Raw genomic sequence first — 17,514 nt, forward strand, 5'->3', positions numbered from 1 at the left:
GCTGTCCCAGAATCCCTCAGACACTTAATGGGACAATTGTATGACTTAAATGGACTTCATTAAAACAGTATATTTTGGGGCGTAGTTTTATACCACAATCTTGTAAAAAAAAAAAAAAAAAAATTTTTTTGACATGAACAAAAATTTCAACTTAGCATCTTTTGTCAGGCATCACTTTAAAAAGCTGCAAAAGCTGCCAATTATATTCTTTCATACCAGTAAATCGTGCTTTTTGTTTTCTGTAACTTCAGTTATGTATTTTTCCCAAAAACCAGACTTTCCCACCAACCCTGAATCGAACGTTGTGGATTCAAATGACGCTCTTTACGTGACACGATCCAAGTCACTGGTTGGAACTAACTTTATAATAAAGTTATGGAAATCACTCAATTTGATGTTCAGGTTCCCTGTGAACCTTCTACAGGTTGATGTGGACCCAGACACCCTCATTATGTTATTCAGTCACCCCTACAACCTCTCCGCAGACGGAACTCCATTTCCCAAAATCCTCTGCGAGGTCACCTGACGACGGACACAGCACCATCATGCTCTCAGCGATCTGGGTCGCCTGACTTCTGATCATCCACAGCTGTGTTTTAGTGCCGTGTGTGGGGTTAGAGTAGTATAAAAACCTGGGCTTTAGTTGAGCACATTGAGACTTACTGAGCGCTTTTCCTGTGCTGACCTGATTTTGGACTCTCCCTTTGTACCGTTGCCTGGTTGGTTTGTTTTGGTTGTGACTCTCCGCCTGTCTTTTGGGTTCTGCCTCGCCTTGCCCTTGTCCTGGATTTGACCCATGCCTGGTTCCTGACTCCTCTCTGCATCTACCCAAGTAAAACTGTGCTTTTTGTGCTTTAACCGCCCGCATCTGCCTTCTGGTCACACTTTACACACACTCTGGACTTCAGGCTAACGTAGTGCTCTGTTCTTGACTTGGGCTTAATTTGTCCACGTGTTGGTCTTGACTAGCTCAGACTCGAATTTCAACCCTCCCAAGAAATGAGAAGCAATCTCAGTTCTCATCATTTCCTCCGGACCAGTCAGATCCATTACTGATGCTGATAAATTAATGGGTGGATAAATGAATGCCACTTCACAGCAGGACATTCATGGCCCATGTGCTTTGTGTTTTGCTTTAGTTAATGATTGATTTCTTCTCTGATAGCGGTCAGAACAGCATGGCACATTTTGGACTGTGAACTCAGTCGGCTGGTTCAGTCAGCTTGAGCGCTTCAATTTCATCTTTCATGTGCGTCACACCAGCCAAGGTATTTATAACTACGTTTCTATTGCAGTTAATTCTAAATTCGCGTACGTTGTAAATGTACCGATGAGGTTAGGTGTGCTAGAATAATTTGTGATGGAATGGGAGACCACCTGAAGTATCGCAGAGTGGGTTTAGTGTTGTAAGAGTTTAATGAATATGAATCAAATGCATGGACAATCTCAGTTCTATAATGTGCACATCATAATATTATATAGGAAATAATCTATTGTTTTATATGAACATTCAAATTCATAAATACTTTACTAACCTGTTTCTTTTTAAAGGTACAATGAACTCCGTTTTGCATAAGAGACAATCCTCCATCGTTGGACTATTTCTGGCATTGTCGGTCTTCGTCCTGAGCTGTGAGAGCAGCAAAGTTCTGGTTTATCCAGTGGACGGCAGTCATTGGGTCAACATGAAGGTGCTGATCGAGGCGCTGCACTCCAAGGGTCATAACATCACTGTGATCAGATCCAGCTCCAGCTTGTACCTAAAAGAAGAGCCCTCACTGTTCACGACTATCACAGTGAATGATGGCATTGATGGCATTGACGATGTGGGTGGATTTTTTGTGGAGTATTTAAGTAACATGATGAAAATCCAGAGAGGTGAGGCATCAATCCTGACCTTCTTGAAAGTTCAGGTGGACTTCTTCTATATGATCTCCCATGCACACTATCTCTCGTGTAATACAATGAGTAAGATTATTGAGGACAAAGAGCTGATTAAGAGGCTTCAAGACGAACAATATGATCTTTTTCTTACTGATCCAGCCATGACAGCTGGTGTTGTTTTAGGCCGTTATTTGAAATTACCCCTTGTTTTAAACGCACGCTGGATCACCAGTGGTGAGGGTCATTTTGCCATTGCACCTTCGCCACTGTCCTACATACCTGTACCAGGTTCTGGCCTCTCAGACCAAATGACGTTTTTCCAAAGAGTTAAGAACAGCCTTTTCTATGCAGTGACTCTCTTCCAAGAAAAATTTGTGGTTGGACCACATTACAAAGCTCTGTGTGATAAATACTTTGATGAAGACTGTGACATTGTCAGCTTCCTCCAGGAGGCTGATATTTGGCTCATGAGGCTTGACTTCGTGTTCGACTTCCCCAGACCCACCATGCCCAATGTTGTCTACATGGGTGGATTCCAGTGCAAGCCCGCAAAGCCCCTCCCTGAAGACCTGGAGGCTTTTGTGCAGAGTTCAGGAGAACATGGCTTCATCATTATGTCCTTGGGAACTTTAGTAGACAGTCTTCCAGCTGACACAGCAGATGAAATTGCTGCTGTTTTCGCCAAACTACCTCAAAAAGTCATCTGGAGGCATCTGGGACCAAAACCTTCCACCCTGGGAAACAACACTCTGCTGGTGAACTGGATGCCACAGAACAACCTCCTGGGACACTCGAAGATCAAGGCATTTGTTGCCCATGGAGGAACCAATGGAGTCCAGGAGGCCATCTACCATGGAGTGCCTGTGCTTGGCATCCCACTGTTCTTTGATCAGTTTGATAACCTTATGCGGATCCAAGCAAAAGGAGCGGCAAAAATTCTCGAGTTGTCTCAACTGGATGGCCAAACTTTTGAACAGATGCTACTGGAAGTTCTCAATGACGACTCTTATAGGACCAACATGCAGCGACTCTCCAGTCTGCACAGAGACCAGCCTGTGAAACCTCTAGACTCGGCTGTCTTCTGGATTGAGTATGTTATGAGGAATAAAGGAGCCCCTCACCTGCGCACAAAGGCCTATAGGATGCCTTGGTACTCCTACCACTCAGTGGATGTGACTCTGTTTCTGCTCAGTACAGCAGCAGTGCTGACATTCACCACAGTAGCCTTCATTAGATGGGTCTGTTGTAGAGCGTGTGGGAAAAGAAAAGTGAAAAATGAGTGAACAGGGTTCTCCCAGTAATGCTCTACACTCTGTAAGCGATCTGGGGATCTTGCCCTTCCATAGGTTATGAAATGATATTTTAAAGAATCAGAGATAATCATTACAGAAGTTAGTGTGTGTGTGTGTGTGGATGTTCTTTTGTGCCTAGAGCTTATCTGTGATGGTCAAGGTTGTTGGGTTCAAGGGAGCTATCAGTCAGGCTCTTCAACTCTCTCTCACACACACACACACACACACACACCTTTCACCTCAATTGATTTACATGTCATCTTCAGCTTTAGGTAGTATAAAAATCAGGTATTACGATGTCCTTAGTTGTATTACAGTGTATGTTTCCTCAGTGTAGTTGGGTCGTTCATCTGTAGGCTGATTGGGTGAAGGTCACATCAGATACGCAGGGCTGTTATAAATTCTTTTGGTAAAACCTTAAGGGTCATTTCGAACAGGAGCACAGAGAGATGAGACTCAGAGAGATAAGCGGGAACTCTGTCTTGGGTGAGAGAGCGAACCAGAGTCCACGCTCAGGTTTACTGGGGTGACAGGTGCCCTAAAGGCTCTCAAGCCTGTTTTTTCATTTTTATTCACCTTTTGTTAAACTTTTCATATTCAGCACTTTTTGTCTTGATTTTCTATTTTTCATATTTCCTTCTTTATCATAAACTTTTTTGTCCAGCATTTTTTTTTCCCCAATAAACTGGCAAAACTTCTTTTGGACTTTTTTTTTTTTTTTTTTTTTTTAACACCACAAAGGACATTTTTTCCATTTTCACAATCTTACGACTCCGATTAAGCGCAATCCTGGAGAACCACAGGACGAAACTGCATTTTATTCTGCAGACAACAAATTAAACTATGGAAATCTGGGAAAATTGACTAAATTAACACTTTTATTATTACATCTGTCATGTAAAATCTTTGAAATCAGGATTAACTAAAAATGAACTCCCAGCTGTGAAAGTTTACCATTGTCATATGCAACAATCACCTCCAGCAGGTAGTGAATTTAGAATTAACAACCATTTGTCACTGTGTTTACACCCACACACATGCACACTAGTGAACCCACACACATGCACACTAGGGGGCAGTGAGCACACTTGCCCAGAGCAGTGGGCAGCCCTATCCACGGTACCCAGGGAGCAGTTGAGGGTTAGGTGTCTTGCTCAAGGACACCTCAGTCATGTGCTGTCGGCTCTGGGGATCGAACCGGCAACCTTCCGGTAACGGGGCTGGTTCCCTAACCTCCAGCCCACGACTGCCCCCTTAATGAAATTGATAATGTCTAATTTAAAGGCTGTACCTCCATTCATCCGGTCTTTATTTTGCTCATAACTTGTATTCTGATTTGAAAACTGATTATACAACTGATACAGATTATACAATCTTCATATTTACTGTCTTTCTGTACTTCACATTATTATAAAATTGGGATGTAACAGCGAACACGTCTGTCGTTTCTACTGAAGGATCATTCTCACGAAATTGAAAAGCATCCAGGTTAGAAGATCCGTATTGTGTTCTGCCAGCGCCCTGATCTGGTTATATACCTGATGCACGGATGCTTGTCCCAGTAACGTTTCAGCGCTTTTCATTTGCTTTGATCATTTGAGTTGAGATGTTCAGATGATTTTGATTGGCAGAGCGAGCATCACATTGAACACTGTTTAGCAGTTGAGATGTGTTTGGGAAACTGGGCCCTGGTCGTCATTGCTTTGTGTAGCTGTAGTTTATAGACTATAACTATAGATTCTAACTAGCATTTCTCCTGACGGTGAATCAACAACTGTAGCTTGGATAGTAAAAAATAAACCAGACACACAGCACTGAGTGAAAGTTTTAGACATCTAAGCAAATGTTTAAACAGTCGACCTCAGCAGTGAGTTTATCACAATATACATTAGAATAAAGTCGTATTCATAATTCAAATGTTACTTTTTATTGTTTTTATGTTCAAGAAGTTCTTGGGTCACACAAACATGCAGGAACACTAACATCTAGAAAATCACTATTCATGTTTATTTATTTTATTTATTTTATTTATATTTATTTATATATATATATATATATATATATATATATATATATATATATATATATATATATATATATATATATATATATATATATATATATATATATATATATATATATATATATATATATAAAATACCTAAAACTTTCACACAGTACTGTATCTACCAGCTCAAAAATAGCCAGTGTGTGAAGATGTAAGAGAAGTGTGAGGAGGGATGCTAAACACACTTTCACTCAATTTATATAAGCGGAGTGTAACAATGAACTTGAACCTGGTGTTCAACTTCAGCATTCAGCTACATGAAGCTTAAGCAATAGAACACGAAAGGGAGTCATCAGAGTCGTGATGTTATTGGTGATGACACAAGACCTTGAGTGCATCTACTGCTTTTATACAACAGTTAAATAAATACAGTAAGAAATGAATAAACTGGCGGTTTAATGTTTTAATGTTCAGTTCCTTCCTCCAAATTATAGTTCCTTAACCTCTTATGCTCGTGGGTATATTTTGCTTTTTCCACCGGAATGTTCATGACTAAATCATAAGGCAAATTATTCAGTAACTGCATGAAATAAATGTCAATTTTTATTTATTTATTTATTTATTTGTAAAAACAAATTATCAGACCGTGTTTTATGATCTCCACATATCACTATCTGCTTACAATTTCCTGCTGAAAGCCAAAAATCTCTGCCGCTCTTTGTGTTGTTCTCTAAAAGTGATGTTTCCAGAGCAGATCACTGAAGAGACGCCGTCTGTTTATAGTTTAGAGCCCAGATTTGGGGAAAAACAGGTCGACTTTCAGTAGAAAAACAAAGTTCAGCTTCTTTTATTATAAGGGTTTAAAATGACGTCACCGTCTATTAGACTGGAGAGAAGAGCTACAGCCTCATACGACACCCAGCTTCTGAATGGAGCTTATGGAATATGAACGTTATGGAGAACATGACGAAGCGCATTTTGGAACCATCGGTGGTTCCAAGGAGCATAAAAGGCTACCAAGCAGTTTGTTGCTATGTCAGAGTAATGAGCTCCGCCCACTCTCTGCTCAGTCTGCTGTAAGCCCCGCCTTTTGAAGTTCAGACTGAGCCATAAAACTGAGCCAATATCAGGTTCAGCTCAGTTTGGTCAGTTTCTCCAGATCAGTATTAATGTTGTTTTGTTCCAGCCGGTCTGTGAAGCTTCTTACAGCCCGTTTAGTTTGGCGAATGGTGTTGGGTTCATTTCTGGCTGATTCCAGGTTGTTCAGCTGTTCTTCTGTCACAGCTGCCGACTGAAAAGCTGCTCAGTGGTGACGACGGTTTGGGAATTTAGCGTCGTCTCGTCAGAGTCGGACCAAATCGGCTGTCGGTCAAAAACGATAAACATTTAAATAGCTTGAGCGTCTCCAACAGCTGTCAAAGCCGTTGCTTAGCAACGGTGTCTCAGCAGGTTGATGATGTTTATGAAAACGCTGTGATGTTATGGTGAAATAACAGCAGTTAGAACGCTTCTCAACCAATCAGCTTGCATGGCTGGAACTAACTGTTGCATAATACGCAACACTGCGCTGCGGTCCGTCCGGTGTGCGATGGCCTTTAGCCCAATGTGGAGCGACTGCTTCACTTCTGCTGTCTGAGAAGCTTCCTGACTTGATCAGTCTCATCAGTTGATGTTGTGGCCTTGTGAAATAGCAGACCTACTGGTACGAAAGCATGACTGGAATATTTTCCAAATTCCAGCGGTGTCTGTTGACAAGTGTATGGGAGGCACAGATGAAAGGAATATGACTAACAAGGTTCATACAAGCCGTAATGACAGAAGTAGATATTAACTTCATTTATGTCAACAATAGCACAGTTAACTAATGAAAATATGAGATGCTCAGAAGGAGCCCGGGTGAAAAGCCTCCTTTAGCCCAGCTTTTACTCTAATATTTAAAAATAAACAGCAATATCTCAAACTACTGGAGCAAAGGTTTATCATGTGCTAGATGTTATAACTATCCCTCTTACTCATCTCTCATCCATACATGCCAGAGTGCAAGAAAATCTGGCACTGTATGTATTTAAAGATCCACATATTGCAATTTCAGAGAGAGAGATTCTGTTGCTCAGGATCTGGTGACTGGAGTACAGAGATGGCAGAGCTGTTCGTGCCAGTTGTAATGGGGTTGGTACCTGTGGTTGGAAAGTTAAGTGATACTTTTTTGATCCCACAAACGGGGAAATTCCACCTCTGCATTTAACCCATGCGTGAAGTGAAACACCACATACACACTAGTGAACACACACAAACTAGGGGGCAGTGAGCACACTTGCCTGGAGCGGTGGGCAGCCCTATCCACGGCACCCGGGGAGCAGTTGGGGGTTAGGTGTCTTGCTCAAGGACACCTCAGTCATGGACTGTCGGCCCTGGGGATCGAACCGGCAACCTTCCTGTCACAGGGCCAGATCCCTAACCTCCAGCCCACGACTGCCCCCAAGTAGAATGAAATTAAGACAAACTGTAACAAACTTACCCTGAACATCGTTTGGCGTACCTCAGTTTGACCGAAGACTGCTGGGATAGGCTCCAGCACCGTGACCCTTACGGAGAAGGGGGGATGGATCTCGCTTCATAGCGAGCCTTATTGTTAAGCACTGCTTTAAAACCTGCATAGTTTCAGTGGAATCCCACCAAGAACTCGCCTGTAGGTAGTTAAGATCCTCTGAGAAAAAATTAACGCTATTCAGACAAAGCAATGACTTTTGATATTTTCCAGTCTGCAGGAAAAGTCATGAAATGAGCTGTTAGAAAAATATCATTGTCAACATGACTATAAAATAACGTTTTTGGCTTTCAGCAGTGAATTGTAAGCATGTGCCAATATGTTTATGATCATAAAACACATTCACAACATGTTTGCATTTCTGAGTCCATTTCCACAGTAAAACGGAAACATTTCCACAGGTGGTCTAGAGGGACTGCATGTCAGCTTATGTGTGAAACTGGCCAGGAAACAGACCAGAACTGTTTATCTCAGCTTTATTGTTATAAGCCCACCACTTCAGCTGAACAGGAGTGGGCTTGTATGATTATATGGTGTGAGGCTTTTCAGTCAATTTTCCTGTGAGAAACTGTTTTGGGAAAAGATGTATTAGCCAATTGAACAAAGTGTCATCACAGGTTACAAAGCTGGATTTGTGGGCTGGTAGTCACACTTTGCTCAATTTTCGAGACAACTCCGTTAAACCATGTTCCACATTGTTCCAGTGCTCCACCTCACTGGAGTTCTGAGTTTAAGCACCTTTCGTTTTAAATGTAATCATTTATTAAATGAGCCCAGGTATTAGTTCAGCACACTGTGAATTATTGCCATCAGTTCCTGTTGTGTACTGAGTGGTCGTGTTTGCCCTTTTTATGGACCTTTTTGTTGAATTTCTGAACAATACTGATCTTAGTTTTTTCAAGCTTGGATTGGTTGCTGGATTCTCTCTGGATGTCCCTTTGGTTTTGTTCATCATGCTCTCTGGTTTTGACCCTGGCCTGTTAGTAAACTACAAGCTTGTCTTTCAATCTGCAAGTTTCTGATCTGTTTTGATTTTCCTAACAGAATACTTTGCCAACATGCAGGCGGCAGATCCTAAAACCATGTCCTCTGCAATGAGTAAACAAGGTCAAATGTTGACATGACGCATTACTTCATGAGTTTGTTGCACATCTGATTTCCCTTAAAGAAGTAAGGAAACCCTGTTACAGGCTGCATCTCCTCAAACCCCACCAGTAGTTGCTGCCCCTATAATTCCATGGCGTCCTATCCCACTTACTCCCGAAAGCATTAGTGAGCCGGTTCGATGGACAAATGCAAAGGAATTCTTACTCCTCCCTGTGTTTTTTTGTTATTCACCACCTTGTTCAATGTGATCAAGACATATATTCAATTTTTAGTTTCTCCCTTCATGGGCAAAACCTTAGAATGGGCTACCACAGGTTTGTCTGCATAAGCTTCAGGCACTGACCCCTGGCTAATGGGGTGAGTATTCCCACCAAGGGGATGGTATCAAAGTCCTTTCTCCTCCAAGTTATGATAAACTGCCTTTAGTCTTTCTCTTCTTTTGTCTTTTGAGCCCTGATCAGCTCTGGAGCCAAAGGGAGCTTCCTACAAGATTCTAGTGGGACCCTCAGCACAACCACTCAAGCTTTCAGCACTGGGTGGGGATCCATTAGACACAGGAATGGTGTCTAAAATAACTGTCCCTGTTAATTTAATGGCTAGCGCTTTGCACAGTGAGAATATTAGCCTGTTTGTCAGAATCCTCTGATTATTCAATCATCTTAGGGTTGTCCTGGCTACAGAGGCATGACCCCCCTTATTTCAATGGCAGATAGGGAGTTGCTTTCCTGGTCTCCTTACTATTTTGAGAAGTGTCTTAAGCCCTAAGTATCTGTTCACTCAACTTCCATAGACAGCCCCAACATCAAAAGACAAAAATTCCACCTGAATATTTTGTGCCATAGAGCTCAGAGTGCGGAAAACTTCCCAAGGCCAGAGTTTTTCCTCTCACTCAATCTGAGAACAGAGCTATGGAAGAATATATTCAAGAAGCCCTACAACAGATTCATCCACCTGTCCATGTCACCCTTGTCAGCAGGTGTTTTTTTGGAGAAAATATCGATGGAGGTCTTAGACCTCGCATTACAGAGACCTAAATAAGATCACAAATTGTTACCCCTATCCATTACCTTTGGTACCCACAGCTCTAGAACAACTCAGGGGAGCCAAGATATTCACTAAACTTGATCTCTGTAGCACAAATAAGTTTATCCATATAAAAGAGGGTAACAAGTAGAAGACTGACTAACAATGGCCACTATGAATACTTGGTCATGCTGTTTGGACTGTATATAGTGTCCTCTGTCTACGTTTTTCATTAGTGATGCACTCAAAAACGTACTCTGAACATCTGCATTGAAATTCTAGTTTAGTCCCTCAATTTCAAGACCAAGGATCAGCATATACACCAGGTACTCCAGACACTTTTGAAGAATCATTTATATATCAATGGGTTAATGTGAATTTCGTATTTAAAAAAATTCATTTTTAAGTCAGCGTGATTATGGATGATCACAAGGTCGGGTTGATGCTGTTAATAACTCACCATTAAGGAGCCTCAACAATTTCTAGGATTCAATTTCTACTGTCGCTTTATAGAAATGGTAGTACTTTAGCTGCTCCTCTGACTTCACTCCTAAAGGGGGCAGCTGAGCGCCTAGTGTGGAATATATAAGCTGAGATGGCTTCCCTAAAACTGAGGCATTTACTTCATCACCTATTCTTGGTCACCCTGATCCAGAAACACCATGTGCTGTAGAAATAGATGTTTTGGATGTAGGACTGGGAGCTGCTCTTTCCCATGCCTCTGGTTGTAGACGACGACGACGACGACGACGACGACAACAACAAAGAAAAGATGGTACGTGTAATGGCTCTGTCCTCAGGACCCTGATGATGACCGTGAGAGCCAGCAGGAAGACGGTCCCGAACCCCAAGTGAGGACAAAGCCCCATGAGGATGGCGGGGAGAGGAGAAGAGCAAGGGAGTAGGGGATGGTGCATGAGTGCCAAGTCCTGCCTCCTGGTCACTATCTTCAGTCTTGTGGTAAGGTGACTTTAATTTGCCTCACATTGAATCCCAGTGGCTAAGCAGGAGAGCAACAAGCTCTTTTCCTCTCAGTTTAGGTGCTCAAGGGGCCCTTAATGAGATCCAGCTGCTGGTGATCTGTTGTCAGCAGTGAGGGCACTTTTTAAAAAGATCAGAGAGGGAATAAAGAGAGAGCGAGAGAGGGATGAGCAGCAGCAGACAAAAGAGCTGAGAAGCTTAGTTTAGAAAAAAGGACTGAAAAGTCTCGTTCTAAAGCCACTGAAAGGGGCCGGCTTTGGTGATTAAAGAAAAATATAGTAAAATAGCTGCTGCAAACATTTCTCCTGTCTCTAGTGTCTTTCCTGAGCCTGGGTTAGCAGAGGCAGTGCTACACAATACTTGATCCACCTGAGAACATCATTGCCCCTGAGTGCATATTGGCCACTGTTAGATGGGAAGTAGATGATGCAATAGATGGGGTACTAGAATGCTCACTTAAGCCCCCCACACTGTCTTCAAAATAAGATGTACATACAGAATTTAGGGATCATTTAATTACTTGGGCTTATTTGTCTTTCACTTCTGGTCACCCTGAGGAAGCACATTCCCAACAGCTATTGAGCGCTCGGTACTGGTGTTGATGTTCACTGTTGTGGTCATCCTGGCTGTTCCAAAGGCTTTGTTGGGAAATTGGTTCCCTTGCCTGTTCCTGTTTGTCCTTGGTCTCATATAGCCAATGGTCTGGCTTCTTTTAACATCTTTGTGTTAATATAAGTCTAACTTCTGGCTATCATCCCAAGTCTATTGGGCAATGTGAAAGAATAACTCAAGAGCTCTGCAAGTTCCTCAGAATCTATTGCCATGACAGCCAGGCTGAATGGACCCGATTCTTACTTTGGGCTGAGATTGCTCAGAACTCTCTCACTAGCTCTGGTACAGAGACCACTTCTTTTCAGTGCATGCCAGGGTATCAACCTCCACTTAAGCCCTGGACTGGTGTTACCACCAATGTTCAGGCTGTGATCGAATGGATGAAGAGGAGTGAAGAGAGTCTGGGCTTCAACACATCAGTGATCAGGTTGATCAGACCCAGGCTGAGTGATGTTGGGGCGACACCCCCCTCGACCAACCTGGGCACCACTTGTGGCTGTCAGAGTAGGACTTCAGGTCTGAAGAGTATTGCAGAAAACTTACGCCCAGACATATTGGTTCATTCAAAGGTTAGGAAAGAGTTAATGAAGTTACTTATAAACTCGATATACCCAAACAGTATAATGTCTCAGGCTCATTTAATTTCCCTCCGTAAGCTTGTTGTTCCAGGTCCACCAGATGAGGCCATGCTGGATGAGGAGTCAGTGGAGCCCCAGTCTATAATGTGTATAGGTTGCTGGACTCCAAGCGGCAAGGAGGTCGTCTGTGGTATCTGGTGGACTGGAATGTTCCTGAGCATAACTGGATAGTGGTCCAGCACATCCTTGATTCTGGTCTGGTGGCAGAGTTCCACCAACTACACCCTAACATGCCAGCCCCTCGTTCCCGAGGTGGGCCCCATGGGTGTCATACTGGCGGATGCCCTAGGGGTCATTCTAAAAAGACTTTGTCTGGCCGGCAATTTGTCAGCTCCAGGCAATTCCCGGAAATGAGGTTGGTGGTTGTCACTTGAGTCAATGGACTGTCTGGGAAAACTCCAGTTCCCATAAACCAGTGGGATATCATATGAATTATCCATCATTGCCTTCAACCAAAAGATTTTCAGTCCTTTGCTCCGTCTCGTTGGAGTTTGCGGTTATGCACCTGTTTCAGTTTCATGTATTCAGTTAATTAGTATATAAGCCCAGGCTATAGTTGAGCACACTGTGAAGCATTGCCAACAGCTCATGTTGCGTACTGAGTATTCTGTCTGTAGGCCTTATTTGTGTATGACCTGTTTTTGTGGTTTTTGAACTTGGACCGGTTACTGGATTCTCTCTGAATGCCACTTTTGTTTCTGGTGTTGACCCTGGCCTATTATGCCCATGCTCTTTGTAATACTCTAAAGCCGTAATTAAACTGTAAACTTGTCTCATCTGCAAGAGTCTGGCCGAGTTTTGATTTCCTAACATATATTTTTACAAGACAGCAACATTTTACAGTAATCAACAATATTGTATATTTTGCACACATTAGTAAATGAAATAAGTTAAAACGGCAGTTTCAAAATGACGGTAGGGTTGAATCTAAATACATTTAAGAGTCAAAAATCTAGACTAGAATTTCAACACCTCAAGAAATGGGAAGCAATCTCAGTTCTTATCATTTGGCCCTAGATAAATCAGGTGCATTACTGATGTTGAGCATATAAATAGAAAGGTGGGTGAATGAATAGCGTACCTGCACACCATTTCATCCATGAAATTCATGTCGCATGCTTTGTATTTGCTTTAGTTAATTATTAATTTAATCTCTGATCACAGTCAGAACAGTAAGGCACATTTTGGAGTTTGAACTTGCAGCTTGCACACTTCATTTTCACATTTTCGTGCAATTCATACTACCCCAGGTAATTATCTAACTATCTGTCTGTTTCTATTGTAGTTCATTCTAATTTTGCACATGTCGAAAAAATGTATGGGTAAGGACGGGCTTGTTGGTTTATGATTAGTGTAGGGAGAAAAACAAGGACTTCAACAACTTGAAGTATAAACAGTATGTGCTTTGTGTTCTAAGTGTTTTTTTTTAATGAATATCAACATAAATACCTGGACAATCTCAGAGTTCTATCATGTGCTCATCATAGTGTTGCATAGGAAATAATCTACCTTATGTTTCACATGAAGAGTCTAAGTCATAAATACTTATTGTCAGGAATGGGGGAGTAGTGAAGCAGTAGTTTTTGCAGTTTTCTCTAGCTACAGTGAAAATCCTCACTACAATTTTGCTACAGGCTTCAGTCAATCCGAGGAAAACCTGAACCACACAGTGCGGTCGTTAACTGGGCTGGTGGTGACGGTACAATCCTAACTGAGCCACGGACAGTTTGAGCAAACGGGCGCGTGCTTAACTCTGGCTTAACTCTGGGGTCACAACCAAAATGTTAAGAAGAGCCGTTTTGTCATTTCAGCAATAATGAAACCACCTTGGGAGCCACAATGTTTTTTGTCCTTATCACCATCTTGGCTGTATGTCTCAGTGTGTGCTGATGTGCTAATACAGGCTAAAAATAAACTCAGACTTACTTCGCTCTACTTTAAGCTTCAGCTCAGATGTAGCTGCTTTTCTCGAATATCAGGAAAATAGTTCTGCTGTGCAGCTGCAGCAGCTCTGTTGGCTGGATATTTTTGGTTGGTGGACTATTCTCAGTCCAGCAGCGACAATGAGGTGTTTAAAAACTCCAGCAGCACTGCTGTGTCTGATCCACTCAGACCAGCACAACACACACTAACACACCACCACCATGTCAGTGTTACTGCAGTGCTGAGAATGACCCACCACCCAAATAGCACCTGCTCTGTGAGGGTCCATGGGGGTCCTGACCACTGAAGAACAGGGTAACAGAGTATCAGAGAAACAGATGGACTACAGTCTGTAACTGTAGAACTACAGAGTGCAGCTATACAGTAAGTGGAGCTGATAAAGTGGACAGTGAGTCATAATGTTACGCCTGATCCGTGTATCTTGCTGAAATATTAAAATTTGAGTTTTCTTTCAGGAGTAAACAACATGTTGCACTAAATTCTCTGGTTTATATTCGGTTACTTTTGTTGGGAATAAGCTGGAATGATTGCCTTTGGTCTTACGTTTTGTTGGAGATCACACCTTTGGGTTTGTAAGTCTGATTGGTTGCACTTTTTGGTGATCTTTTTGTAGATTTCCAGCTTTTCATCTGTGTTTCTTTCTGGCACATCATTAAATGCAGTGTCCTGTTCACACGGTCACTTGGGCCTGTTTGGTGTGTCAGGTGGAGATTCATAAACATTCTGACAGTCGCGCTTTGAAAGTAGCCCCTACTCTACTATTCTGGAAAAGGAGCTAAATTGTAGCTGCTACAAATTTTGGGAAAGTAGCTCCAAAGTAGCTAACTACTAATTTTTCAGTAGCTATCTAAATCCTGCTTATTGTAAGTTGCTCTGGACAAGAGTGTCTGCTAAATGTGAATTTAAATGTTATTACTAACCTGTTTCTTTTTCAAGGTACAATGAACTTGCATAAGAGACAATCCTCCATCGTTGGACTATTTCTGGGATTGTCGGTCTTCGTCCTGAGCTGTGAGAGCAGCAAAGTTCTGGTTTACCCCTTGCATGGCAGTCATTGGGTCAACATGAAGGTGCTGATCGAGGCGCTGCACTCCAAGGGTCATAGCATCACTGTGATCAGACCCAGCTCCAGCTTGTACGTTGAAGAAGACCCCTCACTGTTCACTACTATCACGGTGAATGATGGCATTGAAAACATGGGTGAATATCTTACAGAGCATTTAAATGAAATGATGGAACTCAAGAGAGGTGAGAAGTCTGTCCTGACCTTCTTGAAAATTCAGTGGAACTTCTTCCCTGTGATCTCCTATTTACACCTTGTCGCATGTAATACGGTGAGCAAAATCATTGAGGACAAAGAGCTGATTAAGAGGCTTCAAGACGAACAATATGATCTTTTTCTTACTGATCCAGCCATGACAGCTGCTGTTGTTTTAGGCCGTTATTTGAAATTACCCCTTGTTTTAAACGCACGCTGGATCACCAGTGGTGAGGGTCATTTTGCCATTGCACCTTCGCCACTGTCCTACATACCTATATTAGATACTGGCCTCTCAGACCGAATGACGTTCTTCCAAAGAGTTAAGAACAGCCTTTTCTATGCAATGACTCTCTTCCAAGAAAAATTTGTGGTTGGGCCACATTACAAAGCTCTGTGTGATAAATACTTTGATGAAGACTGTGACATTGTCAGCTTCCTCCAGGAGGCTGATATTTGGCTCATGAGGCTTGACTTCGTGTTCGACTTCCCCAGACCCACCATGCCCAATGTTGTCTACATGGGTGGATTCCAGTGCAAGCCCGCAAAGCCCCTCCCTGAAGACCTGGAGGCTTTTGTGCAGAGTTCAGGAGAACATGGCTTCATCATCATGTCTTTAGGAACAATGGTAGACAGTCTTCCAGCTGACATAGCAGATGAAATCGCTGCTGTGTTTGCAAAACTACCTCAAAAAGTCATCTGGAGGCATCTGGGACCAAAACCTTCCACCCTGGGAAACAACACTCTGCTGGTGAACTGGATGCCACAGAACGACCTCCTGGGACACTCAAAGATCAAAGCATTTGTAGCCCATGGAGGAACCAATGGAGTCCAGGAGGCCATCTACCACGGAGTGCCTGTGCTCGGCATCCCATTGGTTTTTGATCAGCTTGATAATCTTGTTCGGATTCAAACAAGAGGAGCGGCAAAAATTCTCGAGTTGTCTCAACTGGATGGCCAAACGTTTGAACAGATGCTACTGGAAGTTCTCAATGACGACTCTTATAGGACCAACATGCAGCGACTCTCCAGTCTGCACAGAGACCAGCCTGTGAAACCTCTAGACTCGGCTGTCTTCTGGATTGAGTATGTTATGAGGAATAAAGGAGCCCCTCACCTGCGCACAAAGGCCTATAGGATGCCTTGGTACTCCTACCACTCAGTGGATGTGACTCTGTTTCTGCTCAGTACAGCAGCAGTGCTGACATTCACCACAGTAGCCTTCATTAGATGGGTCTGTTGTAGAGCGTGTGGGAAAAGAAAAGTGAAAAATGAGTGAACAGGGTTCTCCCAGTAATGCTCTACACTCCGATTAAGCGCAATCCTGGAGAACCGCAGGACGAAACTGCGTTTTATTCTGTGGTAAATAATTAGTTTGTTGTTTATACCGCTCAGACAAAGTTACTTGTCATTTGATATGATGCAATTTGACCTCTACTATCATTTTGTAGGTGTGAAAATGATGCACAATCTTTGAAATTAATATCAAGATTAACAAAAGCAATAAAATATTCACTGCAGCTGTACAGTTTTATTGCTGTGTCAAATAGTGGACAATTGTCTTCAGTAGATAGAAACAATATGACTATTCAATTAAAGGTTTGACCAACATTCATCCTGTATTTATTTTGCTGTGGGGGCAGCTTATGGCTTCAGATTTACTGATTAATACACACTTGTCGTAGATATTGTGGACATGTTCTTTCATTACTGTTATATTTACTCTCTGCCTGTCTTTCCCCCGAGGGAACATTAGCAATAAATTCTGAAATATCCAGGTGAACAAAGTTGTATTGTGTTCTGCCAGTGCTGTAACTTGTACGTGTATTATTATATGCCACTTTTCATATCAAGGCCCAATAAATCTGGATGGCAGCTTAATATTTTTCCATTACCTTCCTCTCTGCTTGACTGTCAGCCAAGTCTACATGGGATAATCAGAACTAAAGACCAAAACCTGTCAAAACAAGTTCTACTGTCTCTGAGCCAGTCAGAACTCCTCAAGTTCTCAATAAACCTTTGACTGCTGACTGAATGTCCAGTGCAAATGTACCCAGTAAGTGCAGAAAAACTGAACTGTTTCTTGGCAACTTCCAAAAACGTCACATAAGGGGCAGCTGGCACAGGACAGGATTTCTTGTACCTCCTTTTTTTCTACCCATTTCCTTTACTCATTCCTTGACTGCCTCACTGAAACTCCAATGGCTGCTCTACAGTCA

General features: G+C 42.4%; 1 protein-coding gene across 2 annotated transcripts; it reads left to right on the forward strand.

Moving 5' to 3' along the window:
- The first annotated feature begins 1,184 nt into the window (after positions 1 to 1,184).
- LOC108423832 (UDP-glucuronosyltransferase 1A3-like) lies at positions 1,185 to 17,176 on the forward strand. Of its 2 annotated transcripts, XM_037547411.1 has the most exons (3): positions 1,185 to 1,268; positions 1,552 to 3,100; positions 16,508 to 17,176. In XM_037547411.1, the coding sequence occupies exons 2-3, from the start codon at positions 1,557 to 1,559 to the stop codon at positions 16,572 to 16,574; spliced, it is 1,611 nt and encodes a 536-aa protein (XP_037403308.1). In that variant the 5' UTR covers positions 1,185 to 1,268; positions 1,552 to 1,556; the 3' UTR covers positions 16,575 to 17,176. The 2 variants fall into 2 exon arrangements, with proteins under 2 accessions (XP_037403308.1, XP_037403309.1); XM_037547412.1 differs by lacking the exons at positions 1,185 to 1,268; positions 1,552 to 3,100 and adding an exon at positions 13,247 to 13,343 and having other exon boundaries at positions 14,974 to 17,176.
- Positions 17,177 to 17,514: the final 338 nt, after the last annotated feature.

Source organism: Pygocentrus nattereri, chromosome 18 (genome assembly GCF_015220715.1).
Source record: "Pygocentrus nattereri isolate fPygNat1 chromosome 18, fPygNat1.pri, whole genome shotgun sequence".
Lineage (NCBI taxonomy): Eukaryota > Metazoa > Chordata > Actinopteri > Characiformes > Serrasalmidae > Pygocentrus > Pygocentrus nattereri.